Consider the following 25,778-nt stretch of genomic DNA (forward strand, 5'->3'; position numbering starts at 1 on the left):
TGTTAAAAAGGCTGGGCCGGTGTACAAGAGTATGGTTTATGAACGGTGCGTGTTTTGGGCGTACACCAGCTGTATCAGAATAAAATATGATTGTCAACTCAGCAGAAAAAGTACAGTACCTAAGGATTGGCGTCCCTGGTCGTACTTTATCCACGCAAAATTGATTCTGTCATTATAATCCTTAATATAGTGGGCCCGACGGCTTTCGCACTCGCCGCACTGAGTATCGAACAGAAAAAAAGGGGGCGGGGCTTTGCACGAGCCAAGCAACCCGTCACATGCAAGGTGTTTGTCGCTGACAATGGCTTGCAAGTGGTAGTTTCTCGGTTTCGGCAGTGAAAAAATGCTGTTGGGTTTTTGTTTCAGTACTTTGTTCCACAATCAGAAGTTAAAATAAATTAGTTTCTGCGAATGTGGACGTTCCCTATCAAGTCTCGTGACTCTTCCACCAGGCTTACCGTCTACTGCGTTACCCGACGAGAACTGGGCGAGTAGTGCGATGGCAATGAACTACGACGGCATGAATGGCTCTGAAATGGACACGTCTGACTCAAGAAAACGGCCTTTAGATGGAGATACAGATAATGGGGTCACCAAACGATCAAATCAAGGTGCAGTTGAATTCTCTTTTCGTTGATTTAGTTGTGAAATGTCAACATTTGCACGAAAGGATGTCTGCGTTCTGCCAAGATGGCGGCTCTGGTAGCCGGCATACGTCCGTTGGCTGCGTAAAAATTTTTGGAATTCTACACAGAGCGTTCTATAAATAATATGATCAAAAATGAAGAAATATTAAATATTGTGTCTTAAAACCCATGCAAGTTGCATCAGTAGCCTATGCATCGTTGATCCACAAACTGTCCACTCTTTTGCAAGAGGAATGACGGGGGTCGATCCTAAGTCAGGAAATTCATGTACGAACATGTGTCTAATTTGTTACATTTTAATTAAATCCCAGGTATGAAAATACGAGATCACAACAAGGATATGTGAGAGAAATAATATCAGTCCGTATTTTTCTGCGAATTATTCGACAGTCTAGTAAGCGTGTTATAACGAGTGGAACATTTTCCCTGTCGGTCACCTCCGCCATGCTGCGAAGGACACGATACACTTCGCAAATTATGACGCTGACCGACCTAAATTCCTGCTAGATTTAGGTTGAAAGAAACATGTTGCATCGCCGAGACGATTCCAGCTATTCCATATGGCAAGGTACAGTTCATATTCTCAGCAGTTTGGCTGAGTCTAGCCATAATGAAGTGTTTGCAATCAAAACGACCTCGCCTGAACTCGGTAGTCGTACGTTCGCTAGATTCCATCCACTCCCACCGGCCCAGTTATAATAGGATGTTCGATTGCTGCCCACGTGTCAGCTTTGCTCATCGAATTCTACAATCTGAATTTGTTTCTAAAGAAAACCTTTACCATTCACTATTTGTGCTAGATAGTTCAAACCTAGTGCTGGGAATGGAACCATGCAGCAGTGGCAATGTCTAGACAGTGCTTGTAGTTGGTGATCTCACAGGTGGAATTCAGAGAGACAACATGCTGCTCCATCAAATGGCAGCTCTCCGTATTGGGTACAGCGATCATGGTGATGATGCAACTTTTTTTAATTTGTACAGTTTATGCTTCTGTCAATCAGAACATTTTCTGGAGAAAATCCTTTCTTGCAAATGTTAAATGTTTTGTCTTGTTCTAGAGAACAAGTGATCCCTGTTGTTTGATTGAAGCTGCACCTTATGTTAGGGATGTATCTTGCCATATTTGACATTGATTATCTGTATGGTTGTCATGTTTACATTTGTCACTCATTGAATTGCATGTCTTGCCAGTCATATGTTCTGCTACTACAAAAATCTGGACTGAAACATGCCATTGATTCATGTCAACTGCTTGTCTCTGCTTTCACTCGTAGCCAGACACAGTATTGAACAGAGCCGTTGCTTTCATTGATCAGCACTGTTTATCACACTTCATTTTGACACAGCCTTTTTCTTCCAAACTCTCAGCCTCATGTCACCTCCACTTGATTTTTGTAGTCTCATCCGTTTTAGACATTTGTGTTCATTCATAACCTCTGCTGTCTGTACTGGTGACCTTGTCCCCTGTACTGTACTGTACTGTACACTAATCTACTTGGGTGATCAACACTTTTCTGGTGTAAGGCCAATTTTCATCTTGCTTTAGCAGTGCAATAAACTGAAACTTGTGTAGGGTTGAGTTAGGACTTTCCCCCCACTGGATAAAAAATATGTGCTGGTTCTGCTGAAAAAGGTATTAGTACTACTACTAGTACTACTACTTAGCATTCATGAACATTTGCCCGCACTCAGACTTATGTGTGGACACACCCACATACATGTACATACACTTACAGACACAGCCACACAGATGGAGATTTGCGCTTATAATACACAGTTGCATGGGCACATACATGCGTGCACACACACAAAGACGTATCCACACAGGTACATATGTACACATACTGTATACCAAAAATTACAATGGAAATACATTCGCACGGAAGCAAGTGCACTTACAGTTACATTCAATTAATATACACCCATACATATGTGTAAATTGTGATAGTTTATGCACATTTTGTTTGTACGTAACTTGACATAAACACATGCATACACATGATCATTCTTACCCTCCTCTCTTGTCTGACCAGTAGTCAGAGCATGCATATTTTACACGTCGGGGGAACTCTTTTAATAACCTAATGTGGAGGACCAAAAAGTAAGTCGTTTAAACAGATCTAACCGCATTTCTTCAGCTAATGCTCAAACTCAAAGGCTTCAGTAAAGGGAAGAAAAAGACTGGCGTGCGATAGGAACCATGCAGAACATGCGAGCTGGCATTGACACAAAAGTGACGAAAACAAAATGCGTTAAAGCGAAAAATGTTGACCGTTGTGTATGAATTTTTGTCTTGTTTCTGACTTTTCCACAGGCCCCTCCCATTCAAGCTATTCATCCTCAGGGGAAGGAGGTAGGCTGGCAGACCTAGCCCCAGACGGACAGACAGATCCCTCGTACACACACACTCGCACTCATCACACAGAGTGATTTGCTGACTGCTTCTGACTGACCCATCCTGTTTCTTCACTGTCCACCCTAGAAAGCTGGGAGAATTGTTAACTTTATCAGTTTATGGCTTGAACAAGTATTGGGGCAAGACTTTATCACGACACCCAATGGGGTTGTAAATGTTCAGCTGAAATGTTTCTTCAGAGTAGAAAATATCCATCAACTTTCCTTCAGGGTAAAGCATATTCATCAAGTTCAATATAGCTATACCAGTGATGGCGCTAATATTTTTTCAAACTGGTACAGAAACTTTTATGATTAAAACTATCCAGAAAAAAAAGGTAGGCTGGTCATTGGAACCAGTAAGAGTCCAACTCAGAGTACTGGTTTTGTTGTTTTACCAGCGAAAAAAACGGTAGTTCTAAAAATCAACCGGTGGGTTATACCGGCAGCCAATTATTTTCCGGTATTTTCTCATTTCAACCAGTAAAATACCGGTAATTACCGGTTAACGCCAATACTGTATACACAATTAGAGGGTGTTGAGTGGTTTTAGGTTTGAGTTCACCAAAAGGACAAAATTGAGGAAATCCTGTTATATTTGCAAAACGAAGCATGGGTCAAATTTTAATAAAATTAACAAAATGAAGGAAATAAATTGTGATGGGACTAGGTTGTTCAGGAGATGTGGTGTCAACCACAAAAAGTAATCTGAGGGTGATAGGGAAGGAGAACTACAAAAAGTGATCTAAGGGTGATAGGGAAGGAGAACCACATAAAGTAATCTGAGGGTGATAGGGAAGGAGAACCACAAAAAGTAATTTGAGGGTGATAGGGAAGGAGAACCTCAAAAAGTAATCTGAGGGTGATAGGGAAGGAGAACCACAAAAAGTAATGATACTGATAGGGAAGAACTTCAAAAAGTAATCTGAGGGTGATAGGGAAGGAGAACCACAAAAAGTAATCTGAGGGTGATAGGGAAGGAGAACCACAAAAAGTAATTTGAGGGTGATAGGGAAGGAGAACCACAAAAAGTAATGAGGGTGATAGGGATGGAGCAGTGCCCCCTCACCCTTACCCATGCCATCCCAACAGGACATTTTGAATAAATTTGACCTTTAGCTAAGAAGTTTAGATTATTGGAAAAGTTTCTGTCAAAGTTCTGCATTTGGCAGTACACTTGATCAGAAGAGCTCAACTTTTGAAACTTTGGAAGGAAATTAATGGGCCGGACAAGTAGATGGGAAACGAGCACCATCCATCGACACAAATGTCTCGCTTGGTAGTTCAGGGACTTGCAACAATAAAGGGTTTTGGGATTTGGTGTTACACTTACAATTGTTTTTACATTTAAACAGGACTTCGGTAGTGGTCAGCAAATCACTCTTCAAGTACAATTGGTACTGTGTTTTGACTTCTTGTATAATTTTGGACAGAAGACAGTTTTAAGTGGTCATGAAATGACAGAAGGTTGACATCATTGTTCATCTATAACAGTATGAGTCTATGATTTAGTATACACTGTACATGTAATTTTCTTTTGTCACATCAGTAACATTGATCAATCATTGTCAGTTGTTAAATATTTCATTGAGGAATAGTGTCAGTATCATTGATCAGTCATTGTCAATTATCAAATATTTTCATTGTGAAATAGTGTATCTCCATTTCATGTTACATATTTGGATTTATTCCTCATAATCATATTGTGTATATATATGGAAACTGTTTGTTTATCGCACTATTTTTGACACATTTTCATGTTAAATAATGCTGTGTTACTTAGCTGTGAATTTCACTGTATTGAAGTCAGTCATTTCTTCCAATTGATGCATTGTTCCATTATACAGGTCAGTCTCATCTCCTTGGAAATCGAAATCATTTTGTTTGTGGACATGGACATGACAAATCAGAAATTTCATGCATTTGACTAGCTCTCACCACTCTTCACTGCTCCAGTCATATCAAAGTTGGCTATATCAGCTAAAATAATCACAACAGGTTTCCTTCCAAACTGCTTTACCATCAGTTTCTTTTTTCTGTTTGTTTTTTTGGGAATCATTTACTTATTGGATTTATTTCCTTTTACACTTTCGTTGATTTCTTTTTTATAATTGAACGATGCTCAATAGTGGCATATGATGTGTGTGGGGGGGGGGGGGGGGGGGGGGGTGGTATTTATATTTGTTTACATTTTGGACAGTCTTCTCAAAAAACATGCATCTCAGGACTTGTATTCTGTCACTTTCAATACTACTAATACTAATAGTTGTTAGTTTGGACGGAAATGAGTGAAAATGGGTATAAACTAAAATAGATTTGATGCTTAGAGAACTTTATTGTAAAACTTTCATGTTTGCTTGAAAAGCTTGGAACTTTTATAATGGAAAATCATTTGGTTGGTTAGTAACCAGTTACGTTCAGTATGTCTTGTGGTTTTGAAGTGGTGAAAACTCCCTCCTGTTCCCTTAACACTTGATAATTTGGAAAGTAAGAACCTTTTGTTTGCATGTGTTTGATGTGAGAGTGTATGTGCAGGTGTGTGTGCGCGCTTGAATGCGTCAATGCATGTTTGCAGTGTAGACTTAGAATTTGTGGACAAAAAGGTGGTTTCAAGTGGTTAAGAATGATTTCTAGTTTTCAGAGGCATCTTAATTCTTGCATTCAGTTTGTGAAAAGGGCATGAATGATGAACTCCCATTGACATGAAGTTGAAACTGTGCATTTTTCACAGCAGGGACAAATGTTATGTCATGGGAGGAAATGTTTATGATTAGCAGCATTTTTTTTCAACTGGTGAAAGGAGCAGTTTTGATATGTCATACTCATAGATCCTTTTTCAGAAATTATAGGGGGGGGGGGGGGGGGTGGGGGCGAACCGTTAGACTTATGATTACTACTTCGAGTTTGAACTTGAAGTCAATCTGGTTTCACAGGTGAAACAGTTGTATAAGGGTGCAGGATAACTAGGGCTTAACCGTTATAGCTTAGTTTGAATAGACAGCACTCATACATTTATTCTCTAGGGCTCATTAGAAGACCTTTCTGTTGCGTACAAGAAAATAATGTATTTCCCCACAGCCATGTCTGTTATACTACATGTGTGAAGACGTTCATTATTGAATACATCATTTTTGACTCACATGCGAAGCAAAAGTGAGTCTATGTACTCACCCGAGTCGTCCGTCCCGGCGTCCGTCCGTCCGTCCGGAAAACTTTAACGTTGGATATTTCTTGGACACTATTAAGTCTATCAACACCTGATGTGGCCTGATGGTGTATGGTTACAAGATCTCAAAAAACATGTGCGGCAACTTGACCTCACTTCAAGTTCAAGGTCACAGGGGCCGTAATTGTTGTCTTAAAAATGACCATTTTTCACATTTTCGCATTTTTTTCTGAAGTTATCGAGAATGGCAACCTTAGCTATGTATGCTATACAGGGCAATGTAAGCCCTATCTTTGGACACCAGTTTGGTTGACCTTGCTTCAAGGTCAAGGTCGCAAGGGTCCTTTAAAGTTGGATTGTATACATATTTTGAAGTGACCTTGACCCTGAACTATGGAAGATAACTGTTTCAAACTTAAAAATTATGTGGGGCACATGTTATGCTTTCATCATGAGACACATTTGGTCACATATGGTCAAGGTCACTTTGACCCTTATGAAATGTGACCAAAATAAGGTAGTGAACCACTAAAAGTGACCATATCTCATGGTAGAAAGAGCCAATAAGCACCATTGTACTTCCTATGTCTTGAATTAACAGCTTTGTGTTGCATGACCTTGGATGACCTTGGGTCAAGGTCACATGTATTTTGGTAGGAAAAATGTGTAAAGCAGTTCTTAGTGTATGATGTCATTGCTAGGTTTAGTTATTTGACCTTGACCCTGAGGGTCAAGGTCATGTAAAGGTCAAGGTCAAGCATGTGAGTCGTATGGGCTTTGCCCTTCTTGTTGAGAGTTTGACAAACTGTCTGCTTATTTTTGAAACAGGGGAAGGGTAGATACTAGATGGTACTTTTTTTGGTAGGGCTGAGATGTTTGAAGTTGGAAACATTTATATACTTTCTGTTAGGATGGAGTGACGTTTGGTTCATTGATATTATTTAATCGTTCCCGTTCCTGTGCACCCTTTCCCTCACATCACAGGGATGTTTAGTTTGAAAGCAGACCACTGCCACTATAAATATTATTCAAAATTCTTTGGTCTTCTTAACCGCTTTCTGTTCAAATTATAACCTGTAACAGTGTGAGCGGCTTGGTAGGTTCAAAAGAGTATCCATGCTCGTAAAATTTGGGTTTTTTCAAGCCAATGGCACAAGAAAGTCTGTTTGACATTGGGACTAGGAGGAAGGGTTTTGGCAGAGAGCAGCTTCTTTCTATTTTAGAAGGCAAGCATCAGTTTGAATGAAAGCTCCACCTATCTCCTTTCAATCTGAATTACTTCAGGAGGTAGAACTAAATAAGGGTTTTGTGTTTCAAGACCCGGCAGTAACACCAGTGTAAAGTTTCTTCATTAGGGTCAAACTGAAAAGTTTACTCTTCGAACTCTTTTTGCTGCTTCGGCAGTTTGAGATGAGACTGGCCTGGTACATGGAAACATTTATATTCTCTGTTTCTGAGTTAAAGGAAAGAGACTCGTTTTTGAAGCGTATGAAGCAAAACGAGCCCTTTGTTTGGTTTTTGTTGTTGAACAGACAGTACCAATGTATTGGAACAAGCGGACTTGGATTCCTCCCTCACCCAGCATAGCGAATCATCTGGTTAGTATCCATTACAAGATCGAGGCTTTCTGCCATTGGTGTTGTGCACATATAAAATATTGTACGTATATGGTATGACTTGCTTTTTGAACCCATTTAATTTTTATGATAATTTCGTCGATGATATGTTATCCTGTGTAATTATTTTATGTTGTCACACTTGTGGTTGGGACTGACTTTATGGACATTGCCTTCATTCTCATTGAAATATATTTTAGGTTTCTGGCTGGAAATATGCCCAGAAGGTTGAGGAGGGGGGGGGGGGGGGGGGGGGGGGAACTTGTGTTTGTGAGAATTTAATTTGGAATTTCTTTCACCTTTTGAACCAAACTAAAATGTTCTAAAAAAAACCTCTGTGTGGCATTTTGCTACCTGCATGTCTTTGTGTGGCGTTGTTCTTGGGCAAAGAATTGGGCACCTGAAGGTTCAGTCCTTCTCACGTAAGCAATCATGCATACCACAGATCTCTCTAGCCTTTTACATGGAACAAGAGCATTCTTTAACTTGGACCTGAACCAAAAATCAAAGAGCTGGCTGCTTTCTGTACAGAGCAGGGATATTTGTCTGAAATTACTGAATTGATTTTACAAATTTATATGGGTTTCACAGTGCACAGGAAGCAGCAAAGCTGCGGATTTTTTGGCAAGTTTTTAAGTTAAAGAATGCTCTTATCATGTGTAAAACCTTAGACAGATCTGTGGTGGTAAACATGATTGTTTACACAAAAAGGAATGTATCTGAAAAAAAAAGAAATTTCATTGAAGTTTCTGTGCTGTGCAGAATCACACGAAGTGCATATTACGTGCAGTAAATTATGTTTTAAATTAAACAAGAATGAAAGAGAAGTTGGTGAGGGAGGGTGTGTTACATTTTCATAAGTACAGATTTGTTAATCGATACAGACTGGTATGACAGAAGGTTGCCGGTGTTATGTATAATATCCTTTTTGTTGTGAAACCATGCATGTTTGTATCCCCCGCGGGTTAGGGGGAAGAATTTACCCGATGCTCCCCAGCATGTCGTAAGAGGCGACTAACGGATTCTGTTTCTCTTTTTACCCTTGTTAAGTGTTTCTTGTATAAAATATAGTCAATTTTTGTAAAGATTTTTAGTCAAGCAGTATGTAAGAAATGTTAAGTCCTTTGTACTGGAAACTTGCATTCTCCCAGTAAGGTAATACATTGTACTACGTTGCAAGCCCCTGGAGCAAATTTTTGATTAGTGCTTTTGTGAACAAGAAACAATTCACAAGTGGCTCTATCCCATCTCCCCCCTTTCCCCGTCGCGATATAACCTGCGTGGTTGAAAACGACGTTAAACACCAAATAAAGAAAGAAATGCATGTTTGTGTTGATTAAATGAGTGATCCCAAAGTTAATGAGTTGCCCTGTTTTGCTTTTAACTTGTTTGAAACTTAACTGTATTTCCTGTAGCCTTGATTGAGGATTCAGAATTGAAGAAAACTAAATGTTTTGACAGTTTTTCTGTGTATCATAAATATTGTAAAGTTTACTGTCACACTTTTAAAAACAGGTAAAACTGAATGGTGAATTTTTTTTCATCTAACATATGATATATATTAAGGCTGTTATTGATATTAGAGAATAGTTTTTACAAGGTTACTAGCTTGGTCTGTTCAATATTAGGTTATTTAGAAAGAAACATGGGCAACTGGCACTTACTTCACTAAACTAAAGTGAAACTTGTATCTTGGGGTGTACATGGGTCTTAGCATTTAATCTTTGTGGTTTGGTCTCAACAGGAAAGGTTATATGGTGTGACACAAATGTGTATGCATTTGGGGGGGGGGGGGGGGGGGAGTAATTGAGAAAAGGCCCAAGGACATACTACCCAAGGTGGTTTTAAAAATTAGAAATAATAATAATAAAGTGCATTTATATTTCGCCTATCCCTTACAAAAAAAAAAAAATATTTGGCTCTAAGCGCATTACAACATGTGTAGGGACTTGGTACAATCAAGTCTGACAAATACAATAACACAATATACTGTCGGTCTCTTTGGTAAAACTGGGAAAAGCAGCTTCGACATTTGAACACTGCTACTAGAAGATCCTCTAACAATGCATACTGCTTTACAATATGCATTTATGTATAAATATAGTTACATCGAGTTAATAGGAATTAAAAAAGGTTCTTATAATAAAACTATCTAGCGAACGACGAAGAAGAAGAAGAATAAAACTATCAATGTCGATGTGTAACAAGTCATTCAACGTAAATGGTCAAAAAAAACCAACAAAGCAATGATGATAAAACAGTTATACTCAATGGCTAATAACGAGGCAGAACTAAATAGTATCGACACAAGATTAAAACATATTCCTGGAGACACATTTATACATGTATCAAATAATCGGCTAAAAGGCTAGGTCACATTCATAACTGTATATTCTCAGCCTTTACAGTGTCAAAAGATTTTGGGTAAATGGGTTTTGTGTCGACTACTCCCTTCCTTTCCCTCCTCCCATAATTTTAAAAAATAATTCAAATTTTGTAAGAGTTATTTTGTTTAAATAGACTTTTGTATCCATATGTGTTTCTGAATAAAACTAAGAACAAATGTACTACAAAGGCAGGATGCTACAGCAATTTAATGGCAGTATATTGTATTTGAATACAGAATAATAGCTATGGTAGGTTTGAACATCATGCCAACATTCTTTTTATTTTATTGTCTTAGATCTCTAGCATATGCTTTTCAGTATGTAAGAAATGTTAAGTCCTTTGTACTGGAAACTTGCATTCTCCCAGTGGGGTCATGTATTGTACTACGTTGCGGGCCCCTGGAGCAATTTTTTGATTGGTGCTTTTGTGAACAAGAAACAATTAACAAGTGGTTCTATCCCATCTCCCCCCTTTCCCCGTCGCGATATAACCTTGAATGGTTGAAAACGACGTTAAACACCAAATAAAGAAAGGAAGAAAGGTAGACATGGAGGACTGCTTTAACCAAGAACTGTTAAACACCAAATAAAGAAAGAAAGCATATGCTTTTACGTGTAGCTTCATACTGCCATAAAAAAGGATATCTGCAGTCATTGTGGTTTCATGTTTGGACATAATTGTTGGCATGTTTTCTTGTTTCTCACTGCATATGTGTTTTTCTTTTTTTCAAATCATCGTCCTGACCGCATTGTCCCATCATTGGTCGCTGGTCATCTGACATCCTTATCATCCTCATCGAATCCATCCATTGTGTCATCCTCACATGGTCCATTCTCATTGCTACAGATCATGAGGATAATGATCATGATCATGAGACTCATGAGACTCGCGAAGGTCATGATGGTAGGTATCATTATTCTGTTCTAATATTAGGTTTAGATCGTACTTTTGAAGGAGAACTCTTTAGTAGGTTGTACTTTTCCTTTGTCGCTGCCCTACACGCCACCAGGCGTGAAAGGCAGCTGGCTGGCTGACTTTTCACAAAGAACTCTGTTTTAAAAGTGGGAGGGGGCTTATCGATTGTGAAGAAGTGTGTTTGTTTGTTCATAGTTAGCAACAAATGGTTTTAGGTAGATATGGAGGACCCCCCGCGGGTTAGGGGGAGTCCCATATTGGTTGGGGCGAGAAAGAATTTACCCGATGCTCCCCAGCATGTCGTAAGAGGCGACTAATGGATTCTGTTTCTCCTTTTACCCTTGTTAAGTGTTTCTTGTATAGAATATAGTCAATGTTTGTAAAGATTTTAGTCAAGCAGTATGTAAGAAATGTTAAGTCCTTTGTACTGGAAACTTGCATTCTCCCAGTAAGGTCATATATTGTACTATGTTGCAAGCCCCTGGAGCAATTTTTTGATTAGTGCTTTTGTGAACAAGAAACAATTAACAAGTGGCTCTATCCCCCCCCCCCCCCCCCCCCCCCCCTTCCCCGTCGCGATATAACCCTGAACGGTTGAAAACGACGTTAAACACCAAAGAAAGAAAGGTAGATATGGAGGACTGCTTTAACCAAGAACTGTTTGTGGGGGTTTACCGCTGGCAGTGGCATGCAGCAGTGTACCATCACTGCAAAGTCTTTCGCTGTGCAATTGATAAAGGAATTAGCACTGAATTTATACTTTGTAATCAAAAGAGTTCTTCAAGTCCAACAGCTTTGAATGTTGATTTGCCAGTGTCTAAACTGAACAGAATAAAGTGTTATCAACAGATATTTTTGACAGGGGCTTTTTCTCATGAGATCCAAACTTTTTTGTCGAATTTGATTACAAACCATATCGAATTTTGAAGGGAAGAAAATGCTGATCTGAACTTTTAGTTGCCTTGATTAAGTTGATAAGTTTATTAACCCTTTACCACCTGAATCGCCCGATTCCGCCCGGAGGAAGTGCCTTATGCGTTCCCTGAATCGCCCTATTCCGCCCGATACACACCTTGTCACGCACTTTCACTTTCGCGATCAAACGGATGTAGTACTTTGAAGTGGAGGCGCGGTGACGTACTTCCGGTTTGCTTTGGTCGTTAGATCATGGACCTGTGCTTATAGCTCTATGGTTAGATCAACAACATGCGATCAACCGATCTTGAACTGTGATTTTTCCAAATCGTCCAGGAATCAGATAAGGATAGCTTGACTTTGGGTCAGGTGGTAAAGGGTTAAGAGTCAGAATGCTTACCGAAAAAAGAAATGACTTTCCTAAGGCCAGGGTTCTGTTTAGCTTAGATCATGATGTAAATGAGTAAGAGGGGCACCTATGCATATTCATGAAAGTACTTTTAAGCTGATGTGTTCTGTTCCTTTGCTCATCAGCTGTTGCATCCTGTTCTCGGTTGTCACATGAATTGATGAATCAGGATTTCAGCGCAAAAATTGGGAGATGTGACAGAGGACTCGCTGATAGATGATTTAGCAATTACAGTAATGTTATATAATCATCAGGAACTTGAAGCTTGATGCAACATGTTAAGACTTTTTTTGAGTGCTGTTTGTTTGTTTTTTAACGTCTTTACGGTGGAAGTGTGAGGTGCATAATAATATGTCCCTTAATCAAAAATTTGGGTCAGAGTGCAAATCTGACATAACTGTACATACAACCCTTATCGCTACAACACTAACAACTGAAACATGAAGCAGTGCTTTCTCACAGTTCTGGTTGCCTTATGTGAATGTGATCAATTTGATTTGTGCATGGTAAGTCTATCACTGACATTTTTGTCTTAACTTTGTGTCCAATAAGTGTCGATTTCTGCATGATCTGTTATTTTACTTAAAGACAAAAGAGTTACTTGGCTGCAAACCCAGATAAAGTGGCCTTTCACAATCCAGCTTTTTTCAGCTTTTACATAGTGTAGGCAGTTGTTTTGTGTGTAAGTAGCTGTATATGTGGCTCTTCCTATGCGATCAACTACTTCTTTCCAGTCATTCATTTGCTCTGGTTTTGTTTATAGTCAGTATTCTATTTCACATGAGCAGGAATTTATCAAATTCTTTCCTCATTGGTGTATAGAGTGTTACTGTTAGCTGTGTGTGTACAGGTTAAAGACATCTTGATTTCACTAAAAAAAAAAAAAACTTTAAAAATACACCGAACAGGCTTGACTTCAGGCCTTGTAAATTTGTCTGTCTTCACCATGAATTCCACTAAGAACCTTGATGATGTCATGCAATTGTCACATAAGTCATTTGTTAGTGTACTGTTTCAGGGGATAACATTCATCTCAAAATCCTCGTGCCCAGCATTGCCGCCGGCGCCATCATAGGCAAGGGAGGGGAGACCATCGCACAAGTTCAGAAGGAGGCCGGAGCCAGAGTCAAAATGTCCAAAGCCAATGACTTTTACCCTGGTAAGACTGAGAGTCGGGGTGAATTTTGACATGCATGCATGCATAAGAAAGGTTAGAGTAATAGTTACAAGCTCTTTTTCGTTGTATTTTCAGAGTTAAAACGCCTGTCGTGAGTCATCCCTTTTGTTGTTAATTTTGTGGCCACATGGTGAAGGGTCAGCTGTCTGACTGGTTTTGTTCCAGCTGTGTCCTTGGTCATTCAAGTACATGGTCACGGAGAACCACAAAAACCTGACTGTTTGAAGAAAAAAAGATGCATACGTACCTGTAAGTTCATCTGATGATGATAGAAGTGCGCATGTGGACTTTTCCAGTGCTTGTGGTTATTTTGAGGTGGGGAAAAGTTGTACAGGCACAATATATTTTTGCTGTTTTTAATTACAGTTTACAATGTTTCTACTGGATGGAGATTTTAACTTTAAGGGTTTGCAGGGCTTGCAGCGAACGACCAGTAACTGTAGTCTTCTATTTTCAAGAATCTTCAAAGGTGGTGGCTTGAAGCAGGTTGCACTGAAAATGCATTGATGATAAATGCTAATGCTAAGAAGACGTTGAGACAAATGATTTTTCCTGTTGACCTGAAGATCTGGAAAAAAAGGTTTTGCTTTGTCATTGTTTATTTTTAGTCAGTGATTATTCACGATACAGCAGCTGCCACTTTTCCTCACACTCTACTAGCTCCACATCAACATCTTCATACAAATCAGCCGCCCTGCCAGTCACCCAGTCAGCAATCAAGGTTGGGTGGTGGGGGTAGTAGACATGGACTGTGTTTCACACTGCCACTCGCATTTTCAGGTGTTCTTCACACCAACACATTTTTGATTGTCGCAACAGATCACGCATCCACATCACAGTCTCTGCCACATCCACATCCCAGTCTCTGCCACATCCACATCCATATCCACATCCATCCTTGTGTTCACATTACTTGCCAAGTCTTCTCATTCATTGCGGTTTGTGTTTTTGTTTAAAACCCCTCCTCTTGTAGATCTGCTTGCCATTGACTACAACAACACCAACTCGGTAAAGTAGGCTTGAGAAGGCAAAAGAAAAATGAAGGGCTGAGCCATACCCAGCTTTAACTTTGTCTCATTTACACCAAGATGGAACTGCCTTCTGTTTAGTTTACAAATGTACATTGACCATAAGCTTGAGGAACTTGTCAAAGGCTGTAAGCCGGATTTCTGTCCATACAGCAGGTAGACATGATAGAGAAACATAATGATTTAAACAAAAAGGACTGATTACGACAAGTATTAACACTTAGAAAGTTAGTAAATTTTTTTTATAGAACGGAAAATTGAGAAAAATTAAAAAAAATTGACTGTGCTCTGCAGGCTCTGAATAAAGAAAGTATATTCTTGTCATATATCTTCTGTGAAAGTGAGAGTCCTGATCTCAATGCAAGTACGTAGAAATGCCCGTAGAAATGGCAAGCAGTGTCGTGCGTTTTTGCAGGAGGGACAGGCTGCAAGGCCAGCATACACACTCAGTTCACAATTCATCCTACCATACTCGCTTTGTGTGTTTCCAGGGACAACAGAGAGGGTGTGCCTGATCATGGGCCCGGCAGAAGCCGTCAGAAAGGTTCACTATTTCATCATGGAGAAAATTCGAGACAAACCTGATCCTAGTCCTAAACCTGAAGATGCCAAAACTAATTATGAGAGGCATCGACAGGTAATTGAGGTATTTCGGTTTTCCATCATCATCCCTGTCATCTCCACTTCATGTTCCTCATCGAAGACTTGGCATTTCTTTTCTGCATGGTAAATTATCAGATCAGATCAACCAATCTGCGCTTTTTGCGTGCCATTTTGTTCATTGCCACATTGTAGATGGTGAAACATCGGCAAGTATCATCATCACAGAGTGTGAGTGAAAATTTAGGGTGCTTTTAACTTTTTGCCTCCTCTTTTTTTATCATTCTTCATTTTCCTTTTTTTAAAATATATTACAATATCCAGATTTTTCTACAAACCTTATCAACAAAATTGATAAAGCTGGTTGATTTTGAGCGTACGTACCCTGTCTAAAAAAACAAGTGCCAAATCTTCAGATCTGTCTGTAGAATAGGGGTAAATGGAAAATCTCTTTTTCAATGAATGTTTAAAATCTGCTGCGTACATGTTGGACATATAGCGTAGGCTTTATCTTTTCCTGTGTGTGTTTGATAATTAGAGCGTAAGCTAAGTTTCTCTTTTTCAAGACACATGATGCATTCTTTTTAAGATGTTTTTCTTGGTTTAGGTCAAATATGTATAACTCTTTGAACATCAAAATATGTTCCAAAGTGATTGGGTTTAGAGATAATAAGATTTTAATCGGATAAATTATAACTTTTTAATGTAAGTACTGTTTGTTTCCTTTCAAGTTGCTATCTTGTTTGCCTCCTAAAATTGGTTTTTCAGTAGTATACAAATTTGTTGTTTACTTCCAGTAGATCACCTCTGTGCTTACGCAAGCAGTTCACAAGAGCTGTTACCCTTGATCTCTGATGGATAATCTGCCTCCACTTTTCTTCATATGCTGCAAGTCTGAGATCGGTTATTTTCTAAGAATCCGTTGTTTTCTGAGATTGAGAAGATGTTGTTTTCTGCAATGCTAAGTTGGTGACGTGGCACATTGCAGGGGAGATAATTGGGATTAGGAACAGTTTTGAAAACTTCTGCGACATTTTGCTGCTTTACTGTTTTCTGGGGTTGTAAACTGAATCAAAGAGCATGTGGCTGTAATTTTAATTTTGTTAAGATACCTTGCTGTTGTTGACTTGCATACAAACCAAAAGTACAGTAAACTCAGGGCTTCGTCTTCCTAACTTGTGAATTCTTCATTTGCTAGTGCATGAGACATGGACAGAAGTCATAGGTATTCACTTGGTTCTACTGTTTGGAAGTATCCCTTTTTTTTTGTGCTATCATAGCTGCCAACCCTCCCGAATTTTCCAGGAATCTCCCGAATTTTACAACTTCTCCCTGCTCATATTCAAGACTAAACGGTCCCCCTGGACCCCCTGACTCCTGGATTTTGACTTCAGAAGGTTGGCAGCTTTGTGCTATGATTCAAAGTTACATACCCCCCGCGGGTTAGGGGGAAGAATTTACCCGATGCTCCCCAGCATGTCGTAACAGGCGACTAACGGATTCTGTTGCTCTTTTTACCGTTGTTGAGTGTTTCTTGTAAAGAATATAGTCAATTTTTGTAAAGATTTTAGTCAAGCAGTATGTAAGAAATGTTAAGTCCTTTGTACTGGAAACTTGCATTCTCCCAGTAAGGTAATACATTGTACTACGTTGCAAGCCCCTGGAGCAAATTTTTGATTAGTGCTTTTGTGAACAAGAAACAATTGACAAGTGGCTCTATCCCAGCTCCCCCCTTTCCCCGTCGCGATATAACCTTCGTGGTTGAAAACGACGTTAAACACCAAATAAAGAAAGAAAGATTCAATGTTACATGCCAGATTTGCAAATCTTGCATTTACTTATGAGTCCTTGAAGTTGAAGAGAATGAATTGTGCCAGGCAATTCCTCTTTATTGATGCCAAAGATTGCCTGTCGAATCAAGTGCACAAGGAGGGTTTCCTAGATTCAAACCTTTCCGTGCTAACAGGTTGTTTTTTACTCAGATGCTCAGAAAACATTTTAGGTGTGTATTTAGGTACTGGTAGAGAGCCGTGAGATTCAGCTGCCTGCTTGACATCTTTCACAATGAGACATTTGATATAGGGTGAGAGTGATGTTTGACCGTTGCTAGAGCGCTTTGAAAATCTGTGGTCCAAGCACAGAGGTCTTTTGTACCCCAGTTCAGCTTTTAAAGGCTTCTAGTAGCTTCATTTCTTGGCCCAACTATAGTGTACAGTGTATTACATCAGTAGCTTGTGCTCAGTAGGCCAGGATGTTTTTCTTAAAACATTTGCATTTGAATGAGGAAAATGACATTGTGGTTCACTGGTAACTTTATTAAGGAACTAGTTGTCTTGCTTAGGCAAATAAGATGACAACCACATGACCTTTCTTGCCGTCATCAGGTCAGGTTCTATATTGTTATATACTTATGTAAATTGCTTCCCAGAATATACTTCCAAGAGTTGTCTAGAGCCATACTTATGCTGCAAAATATTATGTGTAGATAATCTACAAAGATAAATACTTTCAATGGATGAGACAAAAGCAAACCAGCAGGTGCTCATTTTTGAAAAGCTAACAAGATTCAATTCATATAATGATGCAGCTTTGTTCTATTTGGTATTACTAGTTGAAAAGTATCAAAACCTGTGATGTATAGTGAATTTGTTATTGCAGCCGTTCATCTGTGAACAAACAACGTTGAGTTTTTTTCATGTTATTGAAGCTAGAGCTTTGAAATTTGACAGGCTGGAATGATTTTCACGTCAATTACCTTCATGGAGCCCCTGATTCCAATACCATTGGTGTACCACTACATTAATGCCTTTCCTAGCAATGGCCAGATTTTAGTCAAGCAGTATGTAAGAAATGTTAAGTCCTTTGTACTGGAAACTTGCATTCTCCCAGTAAGGTAATATATTGTACTACTTTGCAAGCCCCTGGAGCAAATTTTTGATTAGTGCTTTTGTGAACAAGAAACAATTGACAAGTGGCTCTATCCCATCTCCCCCCTTTCCCCGTCGCGATATAACCTTCGTGGTTGAAAACGACGTTAAACACCAAATAAAGAAAGAAAGAATGGCCAGATGCGTAGACACGAATAGTGTAATAGCAGCTCTTTTTTTTCAAGGTAGTTTTAATCTAGAATTGAACAGCTGTGGAATGTGCTGTTTTGACATTGGTTGGTAGAAGAGGGGACAGACCTGTCTTCAGGTAATAGGCAGTTGAAAGGCTTTGTCTAAGATCAGCTCTTGTAGGCTGCTTGCGTTAGAAATCAACCGCTCGTGTACTGAAAAAGACACTCACCTCACCGCCTCTTTACTATCCGCATTCACCACCACCACCACCACCTCGCTCACTCACTGCCATCCTTCACCAACTTTGGTGCTGGTTTGTATCAATTCTTATCTTAGACAGCCTCCGTGTGCTGCCCAGCAGAAGTTTTTGATTATCCGCAGAGTGTTAACCTGTCGATGCAATGTGTTTTTGTGCAGGTTAAAGTGTTAGTACCCAACAGCACGGCAGGTATGATCATCGGCAAGTCTGGTAACTACATCAAACAGATCAAGGAGGAGAGCGGAGCCTATGTACAAATATCACAGAAGTCCAAGGAAACCAATTTACCTGAGCGGTGTGTCACAATTGCAGGTGAGTGTCGATTAGTTTTGTGTGAGTGTACGTGTTCATTTTCAGGGGACAGTCTTGATAGAAAAAAGTGCATGTGAAAAAGAACGGAGAGAAGACGGGCTGTGGCAAGAGATTGCTTTGGAATGTGAATCTGTACACCAGAGATTGCTCAAAAGATTCATTTGTGTGTTCCCCTAGGTCTTCAGCAGCTTTTTTCGCTCCTTGTAGTTTTTCGGCTTTTTTCCAGGGATATACCCTGAGGATTTGTTCGAGCTGTAAAGAACGAAGAGTTGAGCTGGTCAGCCTTTCTGTTTTGCATATTAGAAGCCTGTTTGTTAAGCGCATTAGGAGCCCATCTGAGCTGGCTGGATAAAGATGCTATGCTACATGCAGTACAAAGGTCTTTGCTGTGTTTCAGGGGAGATGGAGGCCAACAAGAAGGCGGTGGACATGGTGCTCAGCAAGATCCTGGAGGACCCCCAGAGCGGCAGCTGTCCCAACATCAGCTATCAAGACTACACAGGCCCCGTGGCCAGCTCCAACCCCACAGGCTCCCCTTTCGCCAACACAGCCTTCCAGAATACCAGGAGCCCCGAGATGATGAACAACAGTAACTTTGCTGGTGGTGGTTTCAGCGGCTTTGGGGTCAACAACAACGGCTTCAACATGGGCCAGGGTGCTGCTGGCTTTGGCTTCAACATCACTGCCTTGACAGGAGGCGGGCCCATGACTGGGGCAGCGCTGGAGAACCTCAAGATGACGTTGAGGAGCTCAGGCTTTACCGACCAGGCGACGGAAGAGATCGCGGCAGCCATGAGCACGCTAGCATCCTACGGCATTCTGGGCATGGGTTTAGGACTGGGCCAGATGGGCCAGATGAACCAGATGAACCAGATGAACACTGGCATGGGAATGGGCTCCCCAGCGGCTGCCATGGGCGGCGTGGGCCAGGCGGGCATGCAGGGAATGCAAGGCATGCAAGGGATGCAAGGCATGCAAGGGATGCAAGGCCTCCAGGCCATGCCCATGGCGTCAGCATCTACCCCCACCTCCTCCGTCTCGAGCGGCTTCCTCAACACCAGCAACAACTCCACATCAGCAACCAGCCTCTTTGGGCCCGTGGGCTCCACGTCCTCGGGGCTGGGCAGCTCGGGCTCCACGGGGGCCTCCTCCAGCCTGTTCGGAAGCTCCTCCCCCAGTATACAACAGGAGCAGCGCTTCGGCGGGAGCCCCATGCTCAACGACTCCTTCGCGGGAGCCCCTAACTATGCCGCCCCCTCCAACGCCTTCCCCCAGGCCCCCGACCGCTCCCCCGGCGTGGCGCAGGCTGTCAACATGAACCAGAATTCTTTCGGCCTGGGCACAGGCATGTACAGCCCCACGGAGGACAAGGGCAATGGCACCACCAAGCAGGACATTGAGGTCCCCGAGAACATCGTGGGCGCCATCTTGGGCCCAGGCGGCAAAGGCATTGTTGAGATTCAGCAGTTCACCGGCACCAACATCCAGATCTCTAAGAAGGGGGTCTACTCCCCGGGCACGCGCAACCGCGTTGTGTCCATCACGGGCTCTCCCACCAACATCACGCGCGCCCACTACATGATCCAGCAACGCATTCAGCAGGAGGAGTACAAGAGAGCGCGCCAGGCCTCTCAACGTTAGACTCTTAGACCACCCATCTTAGTTATTCTCGATTCACGGGGATTGTTTCCAATCCTCTTTTCCCTCTCATTTTATTTTTTAAGACTTCAAAGCCTAATCTTTGCTTCTTGCAAAGCCCTTTTTATAGATGAACTTTGCTGTGGACTGACTCCGTAAAATGAAAATTGGACTCTGCATTTCTCTTTTCCTTTTTCCTCTTTCCCATTCTTAAATTATATTTTATACTCACCAACAAGCATAATTTGCTTTGGTTACTACAACTGACGTTTTATTGTGATGACAGCTTTGACTACCCGTTGTTCTCCTCACCTTTGTGCAGGTTTTCAATATATTTTAGTGTTAAATGTTCAGTGTACCCTTCTTTCTTTTCAAACAACTGTAGCTGGCTGCATGATCATGGATCAGAAGTGACTCCATGTCCCAAACTGTGGATGTTGGTGTGTAGAGGACACGTTCAACGTCTCTCCATTTTTCGACACCGTGGAGAAAGAACACAGACTTGACTGGCAAAAAAGTATCTGTTGATCTCGCGCTTCTCTTGAGAGTTAGGTTATCAGATACATTTACAGACCTCACAGCTTGGCTAGGTGATGTAGCCTTGTGTTCGACCCTGCGCTAATTTCGTCTGCCAACAGAAAGACGGTGTGCACAGTGCCTGGTGCAGGCTTTGTGTTGTCCACGTTGTTTTATACGGGACTGATGACTGACTCACGAAAAGCCGTGATAAATCGCCCAGACAGACATGAAAACAGGCAGGCAGGCAGGCAAGCAGATATGCACACACACAAAATAAGTGGTGATGGAGGCTCAGGCATGTTATAGTACACCATTCTTCGGTCACGTGTTTTGTAATAATTAACTGTTACATGGTGTTGCTTTTTTCTTCCTATTTATCCCTAAGCTCCTTATTTTTTTCTCTCTCTCTTTTGTTAATATTTCCATCTCTCTTTCTTGTGAAGGTGTTTGTTTTTCTTAGTTTTTGTTTTTTCCATGTACATGTATACGGTATGTAGATTGTGTGTTTTCTTACACATCCTTTAACTCATGAGACCTTTTCTTCACTTGTCTTTTTTTCCTTGCTTCCCTTTTTGTAACAAGAAAAAGAAACTAAAGGGTTGTTTGACTAGATGTACTTGTTATTATGTTATATCATGCAAGAGAAGTTTTGTATTATATCTATATATATATATATATATATATACTGATGTGTAAGTATATCAAACAAGTTGTATGTACATGTACAAAACACTTCCTGTTTTAGTCAAATTGTTACATTATTTAACTCAGATGTTAACCACGTACATACTTGTATAATTTAAATCACCTTGTCACAGTGGTACAAAGCTTGTATGATGGAGTCATATTTATTTTGAACCATTGGGGGAGAAATGGCGGAGGAGAGGAGGAGGGTATATGAGTGCAAGCGACCTTGCATTATTTTATCCTCAGCATGGTTTCATTGTGTTTGTCAAAGGAAATGAGCTGTGAGTTTCGAATGAACGGGTACTTCCTTTCTAATCCATCTTGCCTTAAAGTTTCTTTCTCTTTGAGTTTTTTTCTTTCTTTCTCTGTCTACCTTTTCTGTTACAGAAGTGGTTTAAGACGGTGATGATGATGACAAAGTTTGTTACAATAGCCCATAGCGTCGTCATCTTAGAGGATCTTTCTCTTTGCCACCTGTTATAACCAGCAGTGATTGTTGGCGGCTGTCATAGCCCATGTTTGCACATTTTGGATTCAGTACTGATCAACTGAATGAGAATAACCTTATGATTGCAGTTTCTCAGCGGCTTTTTTTCTTCTTCTTCTTCAAACATTGCACTCTACGCCGAGTTTAATTCAAATCAAGAAATATCACATCAGTTTCTTTTGCATTTCATTCATGAATTCAACATTATTGTTATCAGACAACTTATTGTTGAAAGATACTACCCATGAGATCTGGATAATGTCACAGCCCGATGTCTTTCCTATGTTGAGGTGGTGGGGATATTTGCCATTGGCCATTCTAATCAGTATGCGTAGTTAACTACAGTTTCAGGCTGCATTTTGCCGTTTCCAATGGCAATATTTTGGTCCTTCAATGTAGCATTGTAGTTTTATAGGTTATCTATATTCACCTGTGTAGCCTCTTTGCCATTTTGATGTGAATTTGCATAAACACATTCTTACTTTTTTTTTTTAAACTTTTTTTTTTCTGGTTCAGTTGTGGAATTAACAATGAGTGCATAGCATTGGCTTTTTTCACTTGTTAGTTTTAATGGAAGAGACATCTGTTTAAATGTGTGATATCTTCATTTGATGTATTCCAGACAGATACAGAATGTTAATATTAATCATCTCACGCATTGTAAGATAAACATCACAAATATCATCAACAGAAAAGCGATATATTTTAAACAAAGCATGTTGTTCCTTTTATATTTATTAACGTTTGCTTGTTTATAATTAGGATCATCACTAGCTGTAAATTATTATCAAAACCAGGCCACAAGACTTGTATGAAAAAGCTTGTGTTTAAGCTTCTGTCTTTCAACCTGTCTCATCGGAACATCTTTTCATTTTGTAAAAATCACCATCCACCTATCATAATTATCTCGCGTGTAGATATTGCGCATTTGCATGGTTACAGAGTTGGTGATAAGGAAAACAATTATTTAAAACTTCTGACTAGATACAGTCACTTCATCTCAGTTTCATACTTCAGCGACACATTTTCATCAAAAGTGGATTTGTAAATCATCTTTTATTTTCTCTCTTCTGGGTTTCTAAAAGTCACTGTGACTGTGAGAATGTATACAAGCAGTACTTTTATTGTAATTAATTTTGTTCTTTTCAAGTGAGTGGTTTTTGTGGTCATACATTACATTACAGACACATGTCCACACATGCACATGCAAACTTAAGGGATTCACATGGAAGACTGGACATTTTGAATCAGCGGTGTCTTTAAGGCAGCCCAGTGATTGTACACAAGCCACTCCAAGCACATGACATGAATGTAGCATCAATCAAGAGGTAGCGTGAATCAAAGGCATGATGGTTTTGTTCTAGCGTTGCACCAATGCATCTTCCTTTCATTTTTTTCCCCCTGTCCATCGTAAATCAGTTGTTTTTTTCAGTGCAGCTTGCTGGCCAGGGGCAGATACCCTCACTTCACCTCCTTGTGTCAGTGGGGTGCACGTTACAGTTTTATTTTATTTTTTTTAAATGTGCCAACAGATAAGAGTGAGTGTTGGCGGTAAATCATGTGGCTGGTTGGGTTTGGATTGTATTTGAAACTGTGTGCAAGCCTGTAGAGTTTGCAATGTGGATCTGCCATCTGTTATTTATTGTCGGAATGAACTGGAGGTGAAAATAATGCAGTTTTGTTGATAACAACTCCTAAATGAGAGTATTCTGTATTTAATAAACAACAGCTTCTGTCTTCTCCCTGTTGTTGGCTTTGCTGAGAGTACATAAGATGGAAACGTGTGTAACAGAGATCGGTTCTTTTTTTTTTTTTAAGGGGACGTTGATTTTTTTATTTTCCGGACTACTTGAGCTTGTGAGAAACTTGGACGGAACAGAAAAATGTACGGTTTTAGCAATAACCTCTTTTTAAGCCTTTGTCCACAACTGTTTACAGTATTTCCATGTAGAATTTGATCTGTCGTAGCCAAAACCAGTCAACTGTGATGAAAAGTTTTTGTCGCAAGCGTGTGGTTTTGGAGCCTGATGGGTTTTAGTCTGAGAATGTTGTGTGTGTCAGTGTGGGATACAGTTGATTTTAACGATTTCCCCCTTTGTAGGTTTCACTATGATTTTGCAAGTCTTTCTTTTAAATGACAAAATAAATATTTGTCAAGTTGATGTGTTATTTATTTATTAACTTATTTTAGACCTAGTTTGGGAAACATTAAAATGTGGAAGCAGTAAGATGTGTAGACTTGCTCTGAATGTGTGTTAACCTTTTCCTAGATGTTGCCCATAACGTTACAGAGAAAAACTACAGTAAATGTTGGCAGTGAAATGTCTTGAAAATCTTCTCATCAAGAGCCAGGAGAAAAGAAAAGTGTTGTTGAAGGCTCTCTGTATTATGTACTCTACCCCTGTTAGCTAACCGATTATTTCCCAAAGGAAGTACAGATGTACTGGATAAGTATGAGCGGGAAAGTGCAGGGTATACATGTATCGCGGCAGACGTTTAGAGATCAGTATGATGAGAGAATTAACTTGTTGGGTAGGAGGTGCCTCTTATTTATTTATCCATTCTTGCTTGTCCATCCTACTTCAAGATGTTCTGGAAGTCTTGCAGGGGACCTGAAGTTCCAAATATGGAGCGTGCATGCTATGCATATTTTCTTTCTCTTTTTGCGTGTGAGTCGGCGTTGTCACTTTTAGCAGACTGTCCGTGTTTCTGTTCATCATCCGTGTATGCTATTTTTGATGATAATGTAACCTGCATACAGTGTAGACCATTGTAACTCTCATTTATCATTTACCTGATGTATACAGAGGAAAAAAAGATTGTGATGCTGGTTAGATTTAATTGTGATTTGGTGTGTACTCAGATTGTGCGTTCCGTAAGGTGGCTGATGCAATTATTTTAGCATGGACATTTTTTTTCTGTGAGTCTGTCCTCTTTTTTTTCTTTTTTTTTTTGCGGAACTGATGAATCGTTTTCACTGTGGCACCTCCTACCCTAAACGAGCAGTTAGAAATAAAATGACAGCTGTGCTGAATTTTACTGAAGAACCATCTAAACCACTGCATACAAGATGAGCCGGTGCAGTGGGTGTTGCAGGATATTACATGATGATTATGCAGTTCCACATGAAGTTTCAATAAAGCTGAACAAAGATGTTCTATATTCTGCCCTTTGTCCCAATTATTTCATGTTTGGATTGTTGAAGGGCTTGGTGGTTTATTTTGACAAGCTTGATGGAGAGAGGGAGAATGTGTGTGTGTGTGTGTGTGTGTGTGTTCAGTTTATCACCTGTAATAGGTAGATACTGATGCATTGACAACCTATTCAGCAACAACACCTCAGCATGTTTTTATGTCATGAAGACAGAGAAAGAAAGAAATTCAATATAATTATAATAAACTCTTCAGGAAAGAATATGAGACAAAAAACAAACACCCAGTGATTGCATTAAGACTATCAACCTTACAAGGTCTTCAGAATCTTATTTTATGAATAAAAAAAATCCCACTCTCATGCAAACATGGAAACTACATGTTGAAAAAAAAAATGCAAAGTTTTGTGA

The 25,778-nt window shown here is 40.1% G+C and overlaps 1 protein-coding gene and 1 long non-coding RNA gene across 8 annotated transcripts in view; both read left to right on the plus strand.

The window, feature by feature from the left end:
- LOC138953974 (uncharacterized) overlaps window positions 1-25,778 on the plus strand; it is a 256,228-nt gene that overhangs the window by 60,527 nt on the left and 169,923 nt on the right. The gene's annotated exons all lie outside the window — the stretch shown is intronic.
- Window positions 324-25,376, plus strand: LOC138953968 (RNA-binding protein Nova-1-like). Of its 7 annotated transcripts, none has more exons than XM_070325987.1 (8): window positions 324-611; window positions 2,962-3,000; window positions 7,740-7,805; window positions 11,058-11,114; window positions 13,469-13,609; window positions 15,147-15,292; window positions 18,732-18,885; window positions 19,283-25,376. In XM_070325987.1, exons 1-8 carry the CDS (start codon window positions 500-502, stop codon window positions 20,524-20,526), a joined length of 1,959 nt encoding a protein of 652 aa, XP_070182088.1. In that variant the 5' UTR covers window positions 324-499; the 3' UTR covers window positions 20,527-25,376. The 7 variants fall into 7 exon arrangements, with proteins under 7 accessions (XP_070182088.1, XP_070182087.1, XP_070182089.1 ...); XM_070325986.1 differs by having other exon boundaries at window positions 325-611; window positions 15,147-15,301; XM_070325988.1 differs by lacking the exon at window positions 2,962-3,000 and having other exon boundaries at window positions 326-611; window positions 15,147-15,301.

This window comes from Littorina saxatilis, linkage group LG17, assembly GCF_037325665.1.
Source record: "Littorina saxatilis isolate snail1 linkage group LG17, US_GU_Lsax_2.0, whole genome shotgun sequence".
Lineage (NCBI taxonomy): Eukaryota > Metazoa > Mollusca > Gastropoda > Littorinimorpha > Littorinidae > Littorina > Littorina saxatilis.